This window comes from Manacus candei, unplaced genomic scaffold (genome assembly GCF_025592945.1).
Source record: "Manacus candei isolate 608988 ecotype Guabito, Panama unplaced genomic scaffold, ASM2559294v1 h1tg000057l, whole genome shotgun sequence".
NCBI classification, from domain to species: Eukaryota; Metazoa; Chordata; class Aves; order Passeriformes; family Pipridae; genus Manacus; species Manacus candei.
Genome location: NW_026138105.1, coordinates 1,723,516 through 1,737,857, shown reverse-complemented (window position 1 = coordinate 1,737,857; position 14,342 = coordinate 1,723,516). Strand labels below are relative to the sequence as shown.

At 54.1% G+C, this 14,342-nt stretch overlaps 1 protein-coding gene across 2 annotated transcripts in view; it reads left to right on the top strand.

The window, feature by feature from the left end:
- Positions 1-14,342, top strand: part of LOC127478095 (rho GTPase-activating protein 39-like) — a 55,783-nt gene that overhangs the window by 19,840 nt on the left and 21,601 nt on the right. Inside the window, exons 1-2 of one of the 2 annotated variants that reach the window (XM_051803307.1) lie at positions 966-1,024; positions 7,791-8,183. In XM_051803307.1, the coding sequence (XP_051659267.1) occupies positions 981-1,024; positions 7,791-8,183 (437 nt within the window). In that variant the 5' untranslated portion in view covers positions 966-980. Of the gene's footprint in view, positions 1-965; positions 1,025-7,790; positions 8,184-14,342 lie in introns of those variants that run through there. The other variant, XM_051803308.1, reaches the window with a different exon arrangement.

Sequence of the window (14,342 nt, the reverse complement as noted above, 5' to 3'; positions counted from 1 at the left end):
AGGGTGTGCCGTGGCAGCAGCTCGCGGGCCAGGTTATCCAGGCAGGCCCCGCAGGCCAGGGAAACTGGCTCACTTCTCTGCTGTGGTCTGGGGCTCCAGCTCTGCGAGTGATTGTGCTCCCCAGTCCTGTAAGACCCCTGGGCTGGCTGGGACAGAGAGGCTGGAGAGGCCACCTGCCAGAGCTGTGTCCTGGGCCAGCCTGGGGACCCTGGCAAAGAACGGCAGGAAGCACCTGTAACCTTTTTGACACTGAATGCTTTTTGACATGTCTTTTGCCTTCTGCCCAGGCTGCAGTGGCCACAGCTGATCTCTATTCATAACAGAGTCCAAGGTGCTCACCCTCAACCACAGTTTGGGGACAGAGAAAAGCGAGAGGCCTGTGGCCTCCACAGGAGCAGCAGGTCCTTTCCCCGGGCACAGCAGCCAGCCCTGTGCGCCTCTGACAGGGGAGCTGCTGTAGGAGCCTGCACTTCTCTGGCTGTCAGGTGCAGTCAGAGCTGAGACCCATCTGCATGGCTGAGATTTTTTTAATGGGAGTGGATTTTACTGTTCCTTCTGCCCTCAGGTGCAGTTTCCTTTAGCATTGGTTTGAGTAGTCCCTGGGTGCCTGTGACTGTGTCTCCAGTACCAGGACTCCTCCTGCTCAGAGTGCCCATCCAGCGGGTGCTTTATGCTCTGTCCCAAAGCTGTGAAAACAGGGGTGTTTCCTGCCCCTTGCTCTTCCCTCTGTTGCAGAATCCCCAGTCCTATGGTGGGGGGAATGAGGGATGGGATGGGGGCAAGCAGCACTTCAAGTCCCTCTGTCTTCCCCTCCCCAGGAAGTCCTCTCTGTGTGACTCCAGGGCTGGGCTGGGAGTGATTTCAGGACCAGGTCAGTCCAAGCCTGGTGGGCACAACTCAGCATGGAGTGGATGATGGAGAAACGTGAAGGTTGGTGTGGTGGGAGTTTCTGTGCTTCCCTCCCTTCTCCCTGCTGACATATGGGCTCTAAGATGCCTGTGCATCCATCTCACCCAAGGTTCAGGTACTGGTCTTGGGCTGTAGGTGTCTGTCCTCCCTTAGAGAGATTTTCCCCTCTGTTCCCCCTCTCTCCTCTTATAGAGACATCAGGAAATCTCATCTGTGTCCTGGAAGTCCTTGTTTCTTACTTCTTTCTCTCCAAGACAGGATTTCGGAGGAATCTGCTGTTAATTTTGGTGCTGCCCCAACCTGCTGCCATGGAATGAGCTGCCCCTTTGCTGCCTGTTCTGCTCTGAAGCCAGGGTGAATTGAGGGGCTAACAGCAGCAGCATGGGAGCCAGCAGAGCTGGCACCTGGGCTGGGGGAAAGTTTGGGAATGGCCAGGAAAGGGGCGAGAGCCAGCAGAGTCCAAGCAACCAAAAGACCACCAAGTTTCTCATCTGACATCTCTGTCTTTGAAAATATCACCTAGCAGAAGGCTTGGGGCTCTGCTGGTGTTTGTATTTCATTTTGGTTTTGGGTTTTTTTTTAATTAAAAACATCAAAGCGATGAGATGCTTTGTGTGATAGGACCTTTTCCAGGTTCTCTCGTGCCCCTAACCCACCCAAGCCATGGTGCTGTTCTCTCTCCTCTCTGCAATGTGTTGCCAGGCTGGGCTCTGCTTTCAGAGGCCTGCCCCTGTTCTGCTCTTGCTGGAGCTAAGCATATGTGCTCAGGCTTTGAGCAATCACAGCCATTTGTTCTGTATTTTCACAGTCTGGTCTGTCTCCTGCAAAGCAGAGGCTGGTTTGTTTGCATAGCACTTATTTTCAGAAGCAGGAGAGTTTTAGGAACAGGCTGACATTATTTTAGTTCCTCTGTAATTTTTGTTAGAAGGAGGCGTGTGTATTAAAAGAAGTTCATATATATATATATATATGTATGTATGTATGGGCGAGAGGGTTGTTTTGGATACTTTTTTTGTCCTAAGATGTAAATTACAGCTTTTCTGGACTTGGCTGAGAGAAGGCAGTGAATAAAGCCTGGATTGACTGAGTCAGCTGGTGGTGGAGGGTCACCGTAAGGAGCTGGTGCTAGAGACCTTCTTGGGGGCTCTGCAGCTTCAGGACACAGATGAGTTTTACGGCTTTGATATGCAAATGGCAGTGACTCAAGCCACCTGGAGGTTGCACTTTGGTGCTCAGTGTCTGCACTGAGAAGTTTTTCTAAGAGGTGGCTTTGCCTGTTGTGCAGAAGGTGAAGGGGCAAAAAAAAAATCTGTAGTGATGTTTGAGGGTTTGAACACAGTCCAGGCTGCTCTTCAGCCAACCAGGAGCCTGGACTTGCAGAGGATCAGCAATGTCAGCAGCTGTGGTGCCTCTGGGATGGTACCCACTCCCCATTCCTGAACTGGTTTGCCTTGTTCTGCTGCTGGGGCCTCCCTTTAGAGCACCCGGGATTGTGAACGTGGCTCCATTCTCCACGAGGCTCTTTCTGCTCTTTTCATGGGCCCCTTGTCCTGCTCTGTTAGCAACACACGAAGCAGGCTCCGAACTCCTCATCTCTGTAGGGCAGATCATTCCAGATGCCCACCCCCATCACTCTGCCTGTTCTCTGCAGGGAGTACCCTGGACCCTACACATCCCCCCTGCCTTCAGCCACTGTCACACCGTGGCTGGGAGTTGTACTTCACTCTCCATGTGTGATGGCCAAACTCCATTCCTCCTCCTCCTCCTCAAGGAGGACCTGTTAACAAGGCACTTAATCTCTGCAGTGGCACATCCTCAGTTGGATGACCTCTGATGATGGGAACAATGGACATCTTTGTCTTGGGGCCAGCTTTGAGTATGCTGCAGGCCTCCTTTGAGGGCATAAGTCTTCAGAAATCCTGCTTGTTATGGAGCCATGTTTGGCCAAGAAGGGCTTAGTATTGCTCCAGCTCTCTTCAGGGCTCATCCCAAAGAAGGGAGGTGGGGAAATGAGGTGGGATCTTGGCACGGAAGATAAATCCAGAAATTACAAAGCATGGAAGATAAATGGGGGATCAAGTTCTAGGAGCTCTCCTTGTAGCCATGCACAGGGGTTTGCTGGCAGCCTGGTGTGAAGCTCCCTTAGGCAGAAGTTTCCCAGGGCTTTCCTTGATGCTCTATTGCCTTTGGTGTCCTTTGTCTCCTTGAGTTGGTGCTGAGCAGGTAATGAGTGGGGAGAAGGCTTCATGCAGAGGGTTGGAGGTCTCTTAGCTGACAGTTCCAGCTAAGAAAATATTTCTCTCCTATTCTTACCTTTGCGTGGCCTTGCAAGCAGCTTGCAGTGTCCAGGGACTGGCTACCTGGGCTGCGTTGTCACTTGGGGCATGGTGGCAGGAAAATCAGCTCTTCTGTGGAGGAGTTGCTGTTTAACTTCTTGGGGTTTCTCAGCTCTTCCTGCAAGTGACTCTTCCCCTGTACCTGGACCGTTCCATTTCTGGTCCTGCTACATTTTCTCTAGTTAAAAAAAAAATATTATTCTTTCCTGGACCTGATACTAAACATTTACAGTCTTTGTGAGAAGATCTAATCAGGAGATGCTCACAGGAAGCCCTTTGAGGCTGAAATACCCATTTTAAAAATTATCATTATTACTTTTTATTCCTAGGCTTTGCCAAGCAGGAATGGCAGCCAGGAGGGACTCAAGCTGTTTTTGAAGGAGCAAAGCTTGCACATGTCCATCCTCCGTGTCCTTGAGGCTGCAGGACAGAGCGCAGCAGCCTGGCTCTTCCCTGCACTGTAACCCTTCATAAAAACCCAGCTGCTGCTCTGCGAAGGCGAAGCCTTCGAATGGGACCAAACCTGTCTGTCCACGTGAGATGTGGTAGAGCACAAAGGGCCCTACTCTTCCTCCTGCTTTTTGCATGCCTGGTGCACCATCCCGCTCACAGCACCTCACTGCTTGGGGGCCAACACCTCCCATGGCCTTGCCACCCTCCAGAACATCAGGGAGGCACCTCCCTTCACAGTCAGGGGGCTCAGGCTGCTGGGGCGAGCAGCTGGAGCTGTGTCCTGGTTCCCAGCTACGAGGTGTGGAGAGTATTTATGCGTTTGCTCAGGACACAGAGGAAGCTCCTGGAATCTGGGACAATAGAGGAGGATGCACATTGGGAATGTGGGTTTGTTTTTGGAAGCAAGTGGGGATTTTGTTGAAATCCCTGTGCGTTGCAGCTCTGGTGGCTGTGACAGTTCCCCGGAGCCAATGCCAGCAGGCTGCCTGTCCCCACACTTGGGCCACAGAGGGAGTTTGGGCTGGAACTGCAAATGGGGCCTGAAGGGAAGTCCTGTCCTGGGGACACCGAGTCCCAGGAGCTGAGACAGACCCAAGCTCCTGCTGGTGGGAGCAGCGCTGTGGTGCCAGCAGGAGTGGGCACACACTCTGCGGCTGCTGCATCCCTCAGCACTCGGAGCTGAAAGGACAGGGAAAAGCATTATTTAAACCATTCCCGGGAGACTTCTTTAACCCCATGAAGTGGAATGAGAATTAATATTTTTTTTTATGTCCAAGTTATGGCCTTATCTCTCTGCAATCCGGAGTTTATCACATCTTTCCAGAGTTCCTGATGTTATGTTTGAGGCTTGTATGGCAGCCTGGGGCTGGCCCTGCTCCAAGAATGTGCTCCTTGCTTTTCCTTTTCTTTCTTTGCATGAGTGTGATTGTACCAAACTCTTTAGTATTTCAATGTGTTCTGTGCAGATTTTTTTCCTGGTTAAACTCTACCTCAGTCATCCTCAGCCCCTCAATTAAGGGGAGCAAAGAGGTCGCCCGCCCAAGTCACCCACTTACGTGTCTTTGCACACAAAGATAAATGTAAGCTTGTTAAAACGGAAGACTATAGTTAGCAACACACACTCGGTCGTGGCCAAGTGCCATGAGAAGAATTCGTTATTTTCAATAGCTTGCACTTAACAGAAAATAGCTGACCTCTCCTCTCTGCTGAGGAGCAGCAGTGTGGGTGCAGCCATCAGTGTTCCAAAGCTTTGCTAACCCAGCTGCTGGCTAAACAGATCAAACACAGTGTGCTCTTGAACATTGAAAAGATTGGTGGCTCAACTGCCTCTCAGGCGCTCAGCTGGGTCTGAGTTTTGCATTTTTTTCTTCCTTGCCAAACAAATCCTCTAGAACTGCCTCCTGCCTTACTCCCAGGCTCATCCCCATGTGCGTTTCGGTGCTGCTTCGACGGGGATCCTGCTGTGCCTGCTTTCCTCTTCCAGCCCTTCCAACACCACCTCTCCTCCTCCCAGCCCCTCCCCAGTGTGGCAGGCCGTGCCCCCCACCTTTGGGTGAAGCCCCCCCTACATTCCAGCACTGACAGCAGCCTCTCCCCGAAGGTGCCACTGGGCCACCTGGGTCTGAGTCCCCTTCTCAGTCCTCTGTGCCCCTTTTCCTGTTGTCTGCCTGTCCTCACGAACAGTTACGGTGCTCTCCAAGGTTACTGCTCCTCTTGTGTCGCCTCTGAGCTGTCCCTTGGACCCTCCTTGCCAGTCCCTTGTCCTACCTGCACTTCTTAGTTGCTCTCTCCGTGGACATGCTCATCTTGCTCTGCACCCGGTGCTGCTGGGCTCTGCTGCTGCTTTCAGTTCTCCCTTTTATGCCCTGTTTATGGATGACACCTCTCTGCAGTTGCTGATGCCCTTGGTGATGACGGTGACTTGCAATTTTGTCCCTGTGCTTATGGTTTGACATTGCAACTGCTTGGGAAGAACAGGGCTGCTTCTGTGGTTCCCAACCTGAGCCAGGGCATGGGATGCTGCTCATGTTGCACCTTAAATCAAATAGATTTTTGATCAGAAAATACCAAACAACAAACCAGATGTTTTCTGAACACAGGGTTTTCTAAGGATCCATTTGCAGGCACGCTCTTGGCAGTGGCCTGCCATGCTCTGGTGATGGTGGGAGAGCAGCAGGAACGGGTGCCATGGGCAAAGGTGGTGTGGTCTGCTCCCAACTGCTTCTTGGGTCAGTGTGAACTGCTGTATGGTGATAGTCTGGGCTGGATGAGCAGATCTGCCTGAAAACTGACCTATGCCACAAAAAAAGTGGCTTTCACCCGGATCAGCTTCCCCAGCCAGCCTGTCTGTGGTAGTCTGAGACTGCATGGAGGTCAGCATCACATGGTAGATGTGGCAGGGGAATTGCACCTTTTCAGAGGCAGTTCACATTTATTTTGGGTTGAATTGACATTGTCCCTAGCAATTTTGAATCCTCAGAGAGTTTGAGGAGCAGTCTGCTTTTTAGGGCTGCATGCCAGACTGCTCAGCACTGAATACACCCACGGTTTTCCTAGCAAGGAGGTGCAGTGTGCAATTAAACACACCCCCGGACTTGCCTGGTGATAGGAGACGTTCTGACCTTCCTCAGAAAGCCGGGGCAGAGCCAAAGGCTGGTCTGCCCTGCCAGGAGCCGCCTCCTGTCCCACGACCATGCTAGCAGGGCTGGGCACTGGAGCCCATGCTGCCATTTTGGGCGCTGCAGTGCTGCCACCATCACCTCTGATCCTTCCAAGGACCCCAGAGGGAGGCAGTGGGATCTCCCTTCTCCTGCTTCTCCTGTGGTAATGGCTTCTGCTGTCATGCCCTTGCTGGGAAGCAGCTGGAGGTTGTGCCAGAGTGAGCTCCTGGAGGCCTTGGACCTGTCCTCTTCGTATGGCTTTTATTAATAACAAAAGTACCTTTGGCCTCCTTCCTGCGGCCTCCACAGACACAGGTGGGGGGCTGTGATCTGGGGGGTGTGAGCAGAGGTGGGAGGCATGTGTAGTTTTTATCTTGGTTTTCGGTTTCACGCTGAGCATACTGGGGACAGGGTCACTTTGGTGGCAACATCTCTCCTTTGCAGAAGGAGACCTTGTTGGGGTTTGAACCCCCTTCTGTTTATCTGGACGATCCGAAATGGTTTTGGCTTTGCTGAGCTCCTTTGCTTTCACTGGGGCCAGCTCTTTGGGGTTGGTGTGTCAGTGATAGAGGTCAACGTGCAGCCCAACACCTCTGCATCAAAGCCATCACACTGATCTGCCTGAAAAGCAGTCCTACAGCACTGGAAAACCAGTCCTACAGCACTGCCTGCCTTGCTCTCACTGAGCCCTGGGCTGGGCCGGTATGGGTGCTGCTGAAGGGATCCTGAGGCTCAAGGGGCTCTTTGGGGCTGCAGAAGGATTGTGGATCAACAGCAGGGCCTGTCCATTGGGTCACCTTACACCCTGCTGCGGGCTCTGTCCTGTCAGCCTGGGGAGAGGGGGAAGAGCCTGCAGTGGAGATGATCTCATCCACCAGTCACTCCTCACATTTATCTTTTGGACAGGCAATTGTGGGCTTTGAGCAGGGTCTGTGAGACCCAGAGGTCTGCAGGCAGGCACTCACATGGGGCAGGCTGCCCACACTGTTGGGAAACAGGGCTTTGGTCTCCTGAGGTGGAGCGTGCAGCTCCCAAAAGGAGCAGATCCTGCTCTGCAGATCCTCGCTCCTCTTGAAAGCAAGTTCTTGTGCTAATCTCCCCGGCACCAGCACTCTTGTGACTGTGCCAGCTCTTGATGTGAGTTATCCCAGCATCAGCAGACGTGCTTGCCTGCCCTTGGGCTTGTTGGGTCCAGGCTGGTGGAGGTGACCTCCCGTTCCCTGTGCCAAAGAGCTGCTCTTTTGTCTCAGCCCCATCTCAAACCCTTCCCCTGGCTTCTCCTGAGCTCGTTGGATTGCTGAACGGCCCCGAGCAATGCTTTGATCTGTAGTCGGGCTGCCTGGCCCAGTGGCAGCAGCTCCGTAGGACTCCCAGACAACCCGTTTGCCTTGAGCCTCTGGCCCAGACTAACGCGGCTCTTGTGTTCCTGCAGCTCGGACTGGGTGGAGATCATCGAGCCCCGCTCCCAGGAGCGGATGTATGTCAACCTGACCACCGGGGAGTGCGGCTGGGAGCCCCCCCCCAACCTGAAGGTGCGCCAGTCGGACCAGAAGCAGTGGTGGGAGCTCTTCGACCAGAACAACAACCGCTTCTACTACTACAATGCCATCACGCAGCAGACCGTGTGGCACCGGCCCCAGGGCTGCGACATCGTGCCCCTGGCACAGCTCCAGGCCATGAAGCGCAGCTCCCAGCCCGGCCGGCAGCACCGCGGCAGCACCGGCAGCGACGGCCGGAGCACCCCCGTGCACGTGGCCCTCCTGCAGGAGATGGAGAAGGGCAAGTGGGACTGTGCGGGGGAGAAGAGGAAAGACCCTTCTGGCAGGTGAGGAGAGCGTCAGCCTTCTCTGTTTATATCTGAAGAGTGGCTTGAGCTGCCAGGCAGGCCCTGTCAGGCAGGGTGGGCGGCGGTGCTGCCCCAGGAGGCTGCAGTGCTGGGGCAAAGTGCTGCCAGGCCCCCAATCACTGCTGCGTGCCCTCCTCCTCCCAGGATACAGCTGTCTGCTTTCACCACTGTGGTACTGCTTGAATATCCCTGGCTTGGGCTGGGCCCTGTTTGTGTGAGACACCATAAAAACACACATCAAAAGATAATCATCACTCTTTGTGCTGAACAGAAAGAGAGGAGACAGGCAGGAGCATTGTGCAGTGACAAGAGCTCTGTCAAAATCTCGTGACAGGGTTTGTTGGGATGGTTCAGCTGCTGTGCGAGGGGTCAGGCTGCTGTGGGCTGTGGGTGAGCCTGGCTGCTCTGGCTCCTTCCTTCCCCACTTGCTGGCTGCTGGCATGCTCTTGCAGCTTCAGCCAGAGCAGGAGGTGGGATTGCAAGGACAGAGCTTCTGGACGCAGTTATTTGGTCACACCAAGCCTGAAATGAAAGAACAATAACGGGTGCTATTTTGTTTAGCTAAGAGATTTTTTTACACTCAAATTAGTCTGACAGCAATCGGGGCTTTTTTATTGTATTGAAACCATGCCAGCTTCAGGTGCACAAAAGCATCGGCTCCCCAGTCTCTGTCAGGGTAGTCCCTCCACCTGGGACACTGTCTGGGGCTGCCCTGCCTCCCTCCTGCCCTGGGCATCATCCTGCCCTGGAGAATGTGGTACTGGGGAGGCCGTGCAGCAAGCAAAGTTGGGTCATGCTCAAAAGTGCCATGGTGCCTTGTCCTGGTTCTGGGCGGTGCAGCAGGTGAGGCTGCTTTAGCAGCTTGGTTTTGGGGTCGAAGCTGCCTCTCTGTGTGCCTGGTGCAGGCAAGGAGAGAAGAAAAAAAGCCAAGATGATGAAAACCACTTAGGATGGCAGTTCTGGAAAGTTTATGCACCCTGAAGTGAGGTTTATCACTTGTCTTCTGCTCCTTGTAAAACACTCCTGTATCCAGTGCTGATCTTAGTGGCTGGGAGACACTGGTGATGCACATAAAGTGCACCAGAAAGAGCCCAGAGCTTTACTGGTGCCTCTAATGCTCCCAATGCCTCCTGCCTCTCTGAGCTTGAGAGTCATCCAGAGAATGATTCCTGCCCTACCAGGAGAAGTCCAGTAAAAAATGCCTTAAGCTGAACCTGAGTAGCTCCCAGGTCCCTCAGGTCACTCCCAGTGTCCACAGGTGAGTCACAGGCACATGGGATTTGCCATGAGGCAACTGGCTTCCCTTCCTTGTCCCTCTGCAGCCTGGCACTCTGGGGCAGCCAGGACAGGCACTGCCAAAACTACATATTTCCAGGGGAGTCAGTGCAAGAGTCCTGATAGGGTGTAAGATATCCTGAGCTCCACAGAGTCCAAAGTATTCCTGACTCATTCTCTCAGGAGGGAATGTGACCGCCTCTGCCTTAGTATGGGGAGTTGCTTTGCCTCAAGGGAGAAGAGATACCAGCTGTGACCCACCTCTCAGCTCTCCAGCCCTCTCAGCAGGGAAGACCCCACACATGTCCCCTCATATAGGAGGACAGGGGTGATGCAATATGAGCAGGGGTTTGTTTTACCTTTCCTTGCCAGCCAGGCAGTGTCACCATCACCACTGGTTCTCCTGCAAGGAAGGGGAGTGGGAAGGAGTCCTCCCTTACTCCATCCTTAGCTCAGGTTTCTGCAGCAACCCTGGGGCACTTTGAGCCTGAAACGAACTCTAAAGGCAAGTACTGGGAAAGGCATGAGTGGCAGCTCTCTTGGGAGCTGACAGGCTGCTTGGACATGCAAGGCTCTTCCAGATTCCCACACCAGTGAGTGTTTGTGGAAGCTACTTTCTTGGAAGCAGGAGGCTGTGCTTGTTTCCGTGCACATCTATCCGGTGTCATCTCTGCTGTGTGAGCAGAGGCTGCATATCTGGTTACCCAAGTCTGACACTCGAGGAGAGATTTCTTGCCTTTTGCAAGCTCATTAAAGGGGGAGCAAAAGCTGAGCCACAAGCAAGTGCTCCCAGGGGATCTAATGCCCTTGCTGGGATATCTGGTGTACTGACAGCATAAGCACACTGAGCCTCTTAGTTCTGTTGTCTGTGTTGCTCTCCAAAGACAAACTCAAGCATGTCCTCTTCCTCCCCTCGGAGGGATGCAGCTGCATAAACACAGGGTGAGCACGTTGAGTGCTGTTGGTAGCATTTGACATCTTTATAGGTACCTGCACCCCAGACGGTTTCGCTTTTGTCTCTTAATGCCAGCACAAAAGATGCTGTTTTTCTTTCCTTCATGTTTGTCATCTTGTGATAGATGGAGAGGGAAGAGACCAGTGTAGTCCCCAAGAGGGGCCCCCTGCAAGCACATGCCACAGAGGTCTGGGGGAAGGGATTTTGTCCTTTTTTTGGTAATACTTTGTGGTTGAGGTTTTTTATTTTAGTAGACTGTTCTTTACCACCTTTCCTCTCTTGAGCCTTCTATCAGTACTGCTGAATTTGCTGTGCCCGCTGCCACATCTCAGTGCTGCCAAGCCCTCTGTGTGCTCTCAGCAGCTCAAGCAGAACAGAGATGCTCCCCAGACAGGTGGACTCTGTGCTCACACCTTGCTGCCCATTCCCTCTGTCTCCATGCCCATCCCACCCCTCACTCACTGCCCCACCACTTGCTGCTGCTCTTCCAGCTCTCTAAAGCTCAAAGCTGCCTTCTCTAGACATTGGCCTTTGACTCCCCGAGGTGACACAGGGGTCAGTCCCACCCCCACAGGGAAATGGCAGCTGCTGCCGTGGGGGAGTCACTGCTACCTTTGGCCATCCCTGAAGCCTCCTGGGGAAGCTCCTCTGCCTGTGCTCTTGTTCCCATGTTGGTTTTCAGCTGCCCAGCCCAGCACTGTCTCTCCTTTTTCCCTTGCCCGACAAGGATAGCAGGCAGCACTTGCCTCACAGCTCCAGACCCTTCCTGAGCTCTTGGAATCCTAGCAGGAAGGAAGATGGGCTCTCTTCAGGGAAGGTGATAGCCAAATTATCCTTTCACACACTGGAGAGCTCTGCAAAGGATGGACATGTTCCCTTGGGGACCGTGAGACCAGCCTGGGGCTGAATGCAGCATTTTGGAAGTGTCCTCTGAGCCACTGCAGCTGTGCTGAGGTTTGCTGGAACTCCTCAAGGCAGCAGGACAGAAAGGGCTGAGCATGGCAGAGGGCCAAGTCCTGAAGAAGACAGTCTGGCTGGGAGGGGAGCCTGTGTGCTGGTCTGCAGCATTTTGGCACACTGCTGGTCAGGGCTGTGAGTGGGCTCTGCCGTCCCATCCCGCTGTCCAAGTGGACCAACTCCTTTCCTTCTCTTCCTCTGGTTCTCCCAACATCAGGACATGTTTGAGAGTGCTGTTTCCGAGGTTCTCCTTGTGATAACAGTGCAACTTAAAATCCTCCATATAAAAATCCACCTTCCCTAGGAACATCCTATCCCCCAGAAGAGGAAGGTGAGGGTCTCTTCTGTGTGGGCAGCAGGTTGTGCTGCTCATCCCTTCCTGGCCCACCTTTCCAACAGCTCAATATCCTGGGCTGGGAGGGAGTGAGGGCTTGGTCTTACAGTGCCAGGAAGATGTGTTGGAAAAGGGTGTGACGAGAAGGCGGCTGTGACAGTACCTCTGCCTCTTAGTCTGGTTTGCCTTTCCATGGGCTCATGTTTCTCGGGGCATAGCATAAGTAGTGCCAGTATTAAGTTCTTTATAACCAGGCAAGAAACACTATCAGAATCCTTAATACAGGTTTGTTTCCTTCTTGTGCCACCAGCCTTGGGGTAGGGTGTGCAAACACACTGTGCTGTGCACATGTCTGCAGCACTGTCCTCAGAAGGGTGCAGGCCTGGGTTTGGGTGGGTCACACCCCTGCCCCCCCACGGGCGCCGCCGAAATCCCAACATCCCTGTCCACTCACCTCTGGCACAGCACCAGGAAAACCACTGCTAGAAAGGGCAGAGCTGAGGTGTGGGGTCTTTTCTCCAGGCTTCTGGGAGGGAAAAAGCAAACAATGGAGCTCTGGAGCCTGAGAAGAGCTGCCGGATACGCTGGGCCTGCTGGAGCTGGGTGCGGGCTGGGAAAACCAGCGCCAGGTTGGGGTGTTTATGTTGGAGCTACTTGAAAGCATTCCTCACAGGGAACAGTCTCAGGGGACTCTCAGGGTCTGCTGCTGGTGGCTGAAGAGCACAGCTGAGAGACTGTGTTGGGATACTTCTCCACTGGCTTTGCTTTCTGTCAGGGCTTTCACTGTTCAGAAGGACAAGGCTGAACCTTTCTCCATGCTGGGAAGTCAGGAAGTCCCTGTTCTCTGCTTTGTCTTTTCAGCAGCCTGGGGATGGGGTTGAAGGAAGCTGTATCCAGACATGGCCCCAAGAGATTGTTCATGGCTGTGGAAATGATTCCTTCAAAAAAGTCTTGTCCTCTCTGTGATGGTGCCTCTTTCCTCTCATCTCTGGCAGCCAAAGAGGCTGGAAATGGCACAGTGTGTCCGAGATGAGACTGACAGGCAAGGTGGGGTACAGCACATGTGCAGAAGTTTCCCTTTTCCGTCACATTTATTTACAAACCTCCTGGTCAGTGTGGTGGCCCTCGGTGACACACGAGTGGCACAGCTTCCCTGTCTCCTCTGACTCCACTCCGATGCTCCTCCATGGATATCTCAGCAGAACCCTGCAAGGACACTACTGTGGCACAAGTGGTGTGAGTCCTGAATGCAAAGCTCCTGGGTGCAGTACCCTCTCCTTGAAGTCAAAATGGGCAGACAATGGGCATTGAGGTGCCCTGGGGAGGTACCAATACCCACTGGGTGCCTGGATTGGTCTTCACATCTTGAATCGCAGCCAGGGAGGAGCGGTGGCACGGTGGACTTGCTTGCTTTCTGTTCCTTGCCTCTGGCTGCACCTTTGCCCCTCGTCCTGCATGAGCTGCAACAGGTCCCAGGGCTGTTGTCCTACAGCCCTCCTGGAGCCAAGCCCCCTTGATGTCTGGCCCCTGGCCCCAGCACGGGGCACGTGGGTGCTTTGCCTCTTGCCAGTGCCCATGACAGAAGAGCTGTCACAGTCCCAGGTGTTTGTGCTGTTCCTTGAGAAGGGCAGTGTCAGAGGGTGCCCTGGGTGCTGAGCTCTGCTGGCTCCAGGGCTCTGCAGTGCTCCAGGGCAGGCTTGGTCCCAGTGTGCAGTTTGCCCTTGGCCTGAAGGAGGGAACGTGTTGGGGCGTGGACTGCAAGTGCCAAAATCCTGCTGCTTGTGGCAGAACTGCTTACTCACCACCTGCTGTGGCTGACTGTCCAGCTCGTCTTGCTGTCCTGCCCGCTGGGCTCGGGGCAGCTGCAGGGACAACCCTGTGCCAGCACAGAGTTCCTGCCGCTCTCCACCACCTTCCACCCTTGTGGCCAAGTCTGTGCTGAGGCCACGTCCTACCATCTTGGGCCCAAGGCAAGGGACAACTTCCTCCCAGCCTGATGAAGCGACTCTGGGCAGTGAGGAGCTGTCATGCTTTGGTGTGCCTGTTGCCCTTTGGCTGGCACGGGGTCACAAGTAGACAGCTTGCCTCTGTGGGAGGCCATGAGCACAGCATCCCCTTTTCTTTTTCAGATCAAATCCCTCATCGCTCATCTGAGGGCTAAAATCTGGGCTTTGCTCTATTTCATAGAGCAGGGGCAGAGGTTGTTGCCATTTGGGATCCCACGAGACCCTAAAGTCATAATGCCGTGCTGGAGCAGGAGCCTGTCTCTTGTGGCCAGGCTGGTGTGCTGTGCAGATGCCCAGCCCCACACCTGAACCAGGACGGTTGGGGTGTGCCAGGGCTGCTGTGTGGGTGTGAACTGGGACAGGAGATGGTGCCAGTGCCTGCTGTGCGGGCAGGGAGAGGCTCCTCCCTGTGGCTCAGAGCTGAGCGAGGAGGTGGCACAGCTTCGGGCAGAGGTGCTGCTGTCCGGGTCACCTGGGGTTGGTGGGCACTGGAGCAGCCACTGCCAGTGCCAGGCAGTACCAGCACACGATGAGCCTGCACAGGGTGACAGGTCTGGCCATACCAGGGGTGGGTCTGCCAAGCCTTGGCCAAATGGATGTCTCAGCTGCTC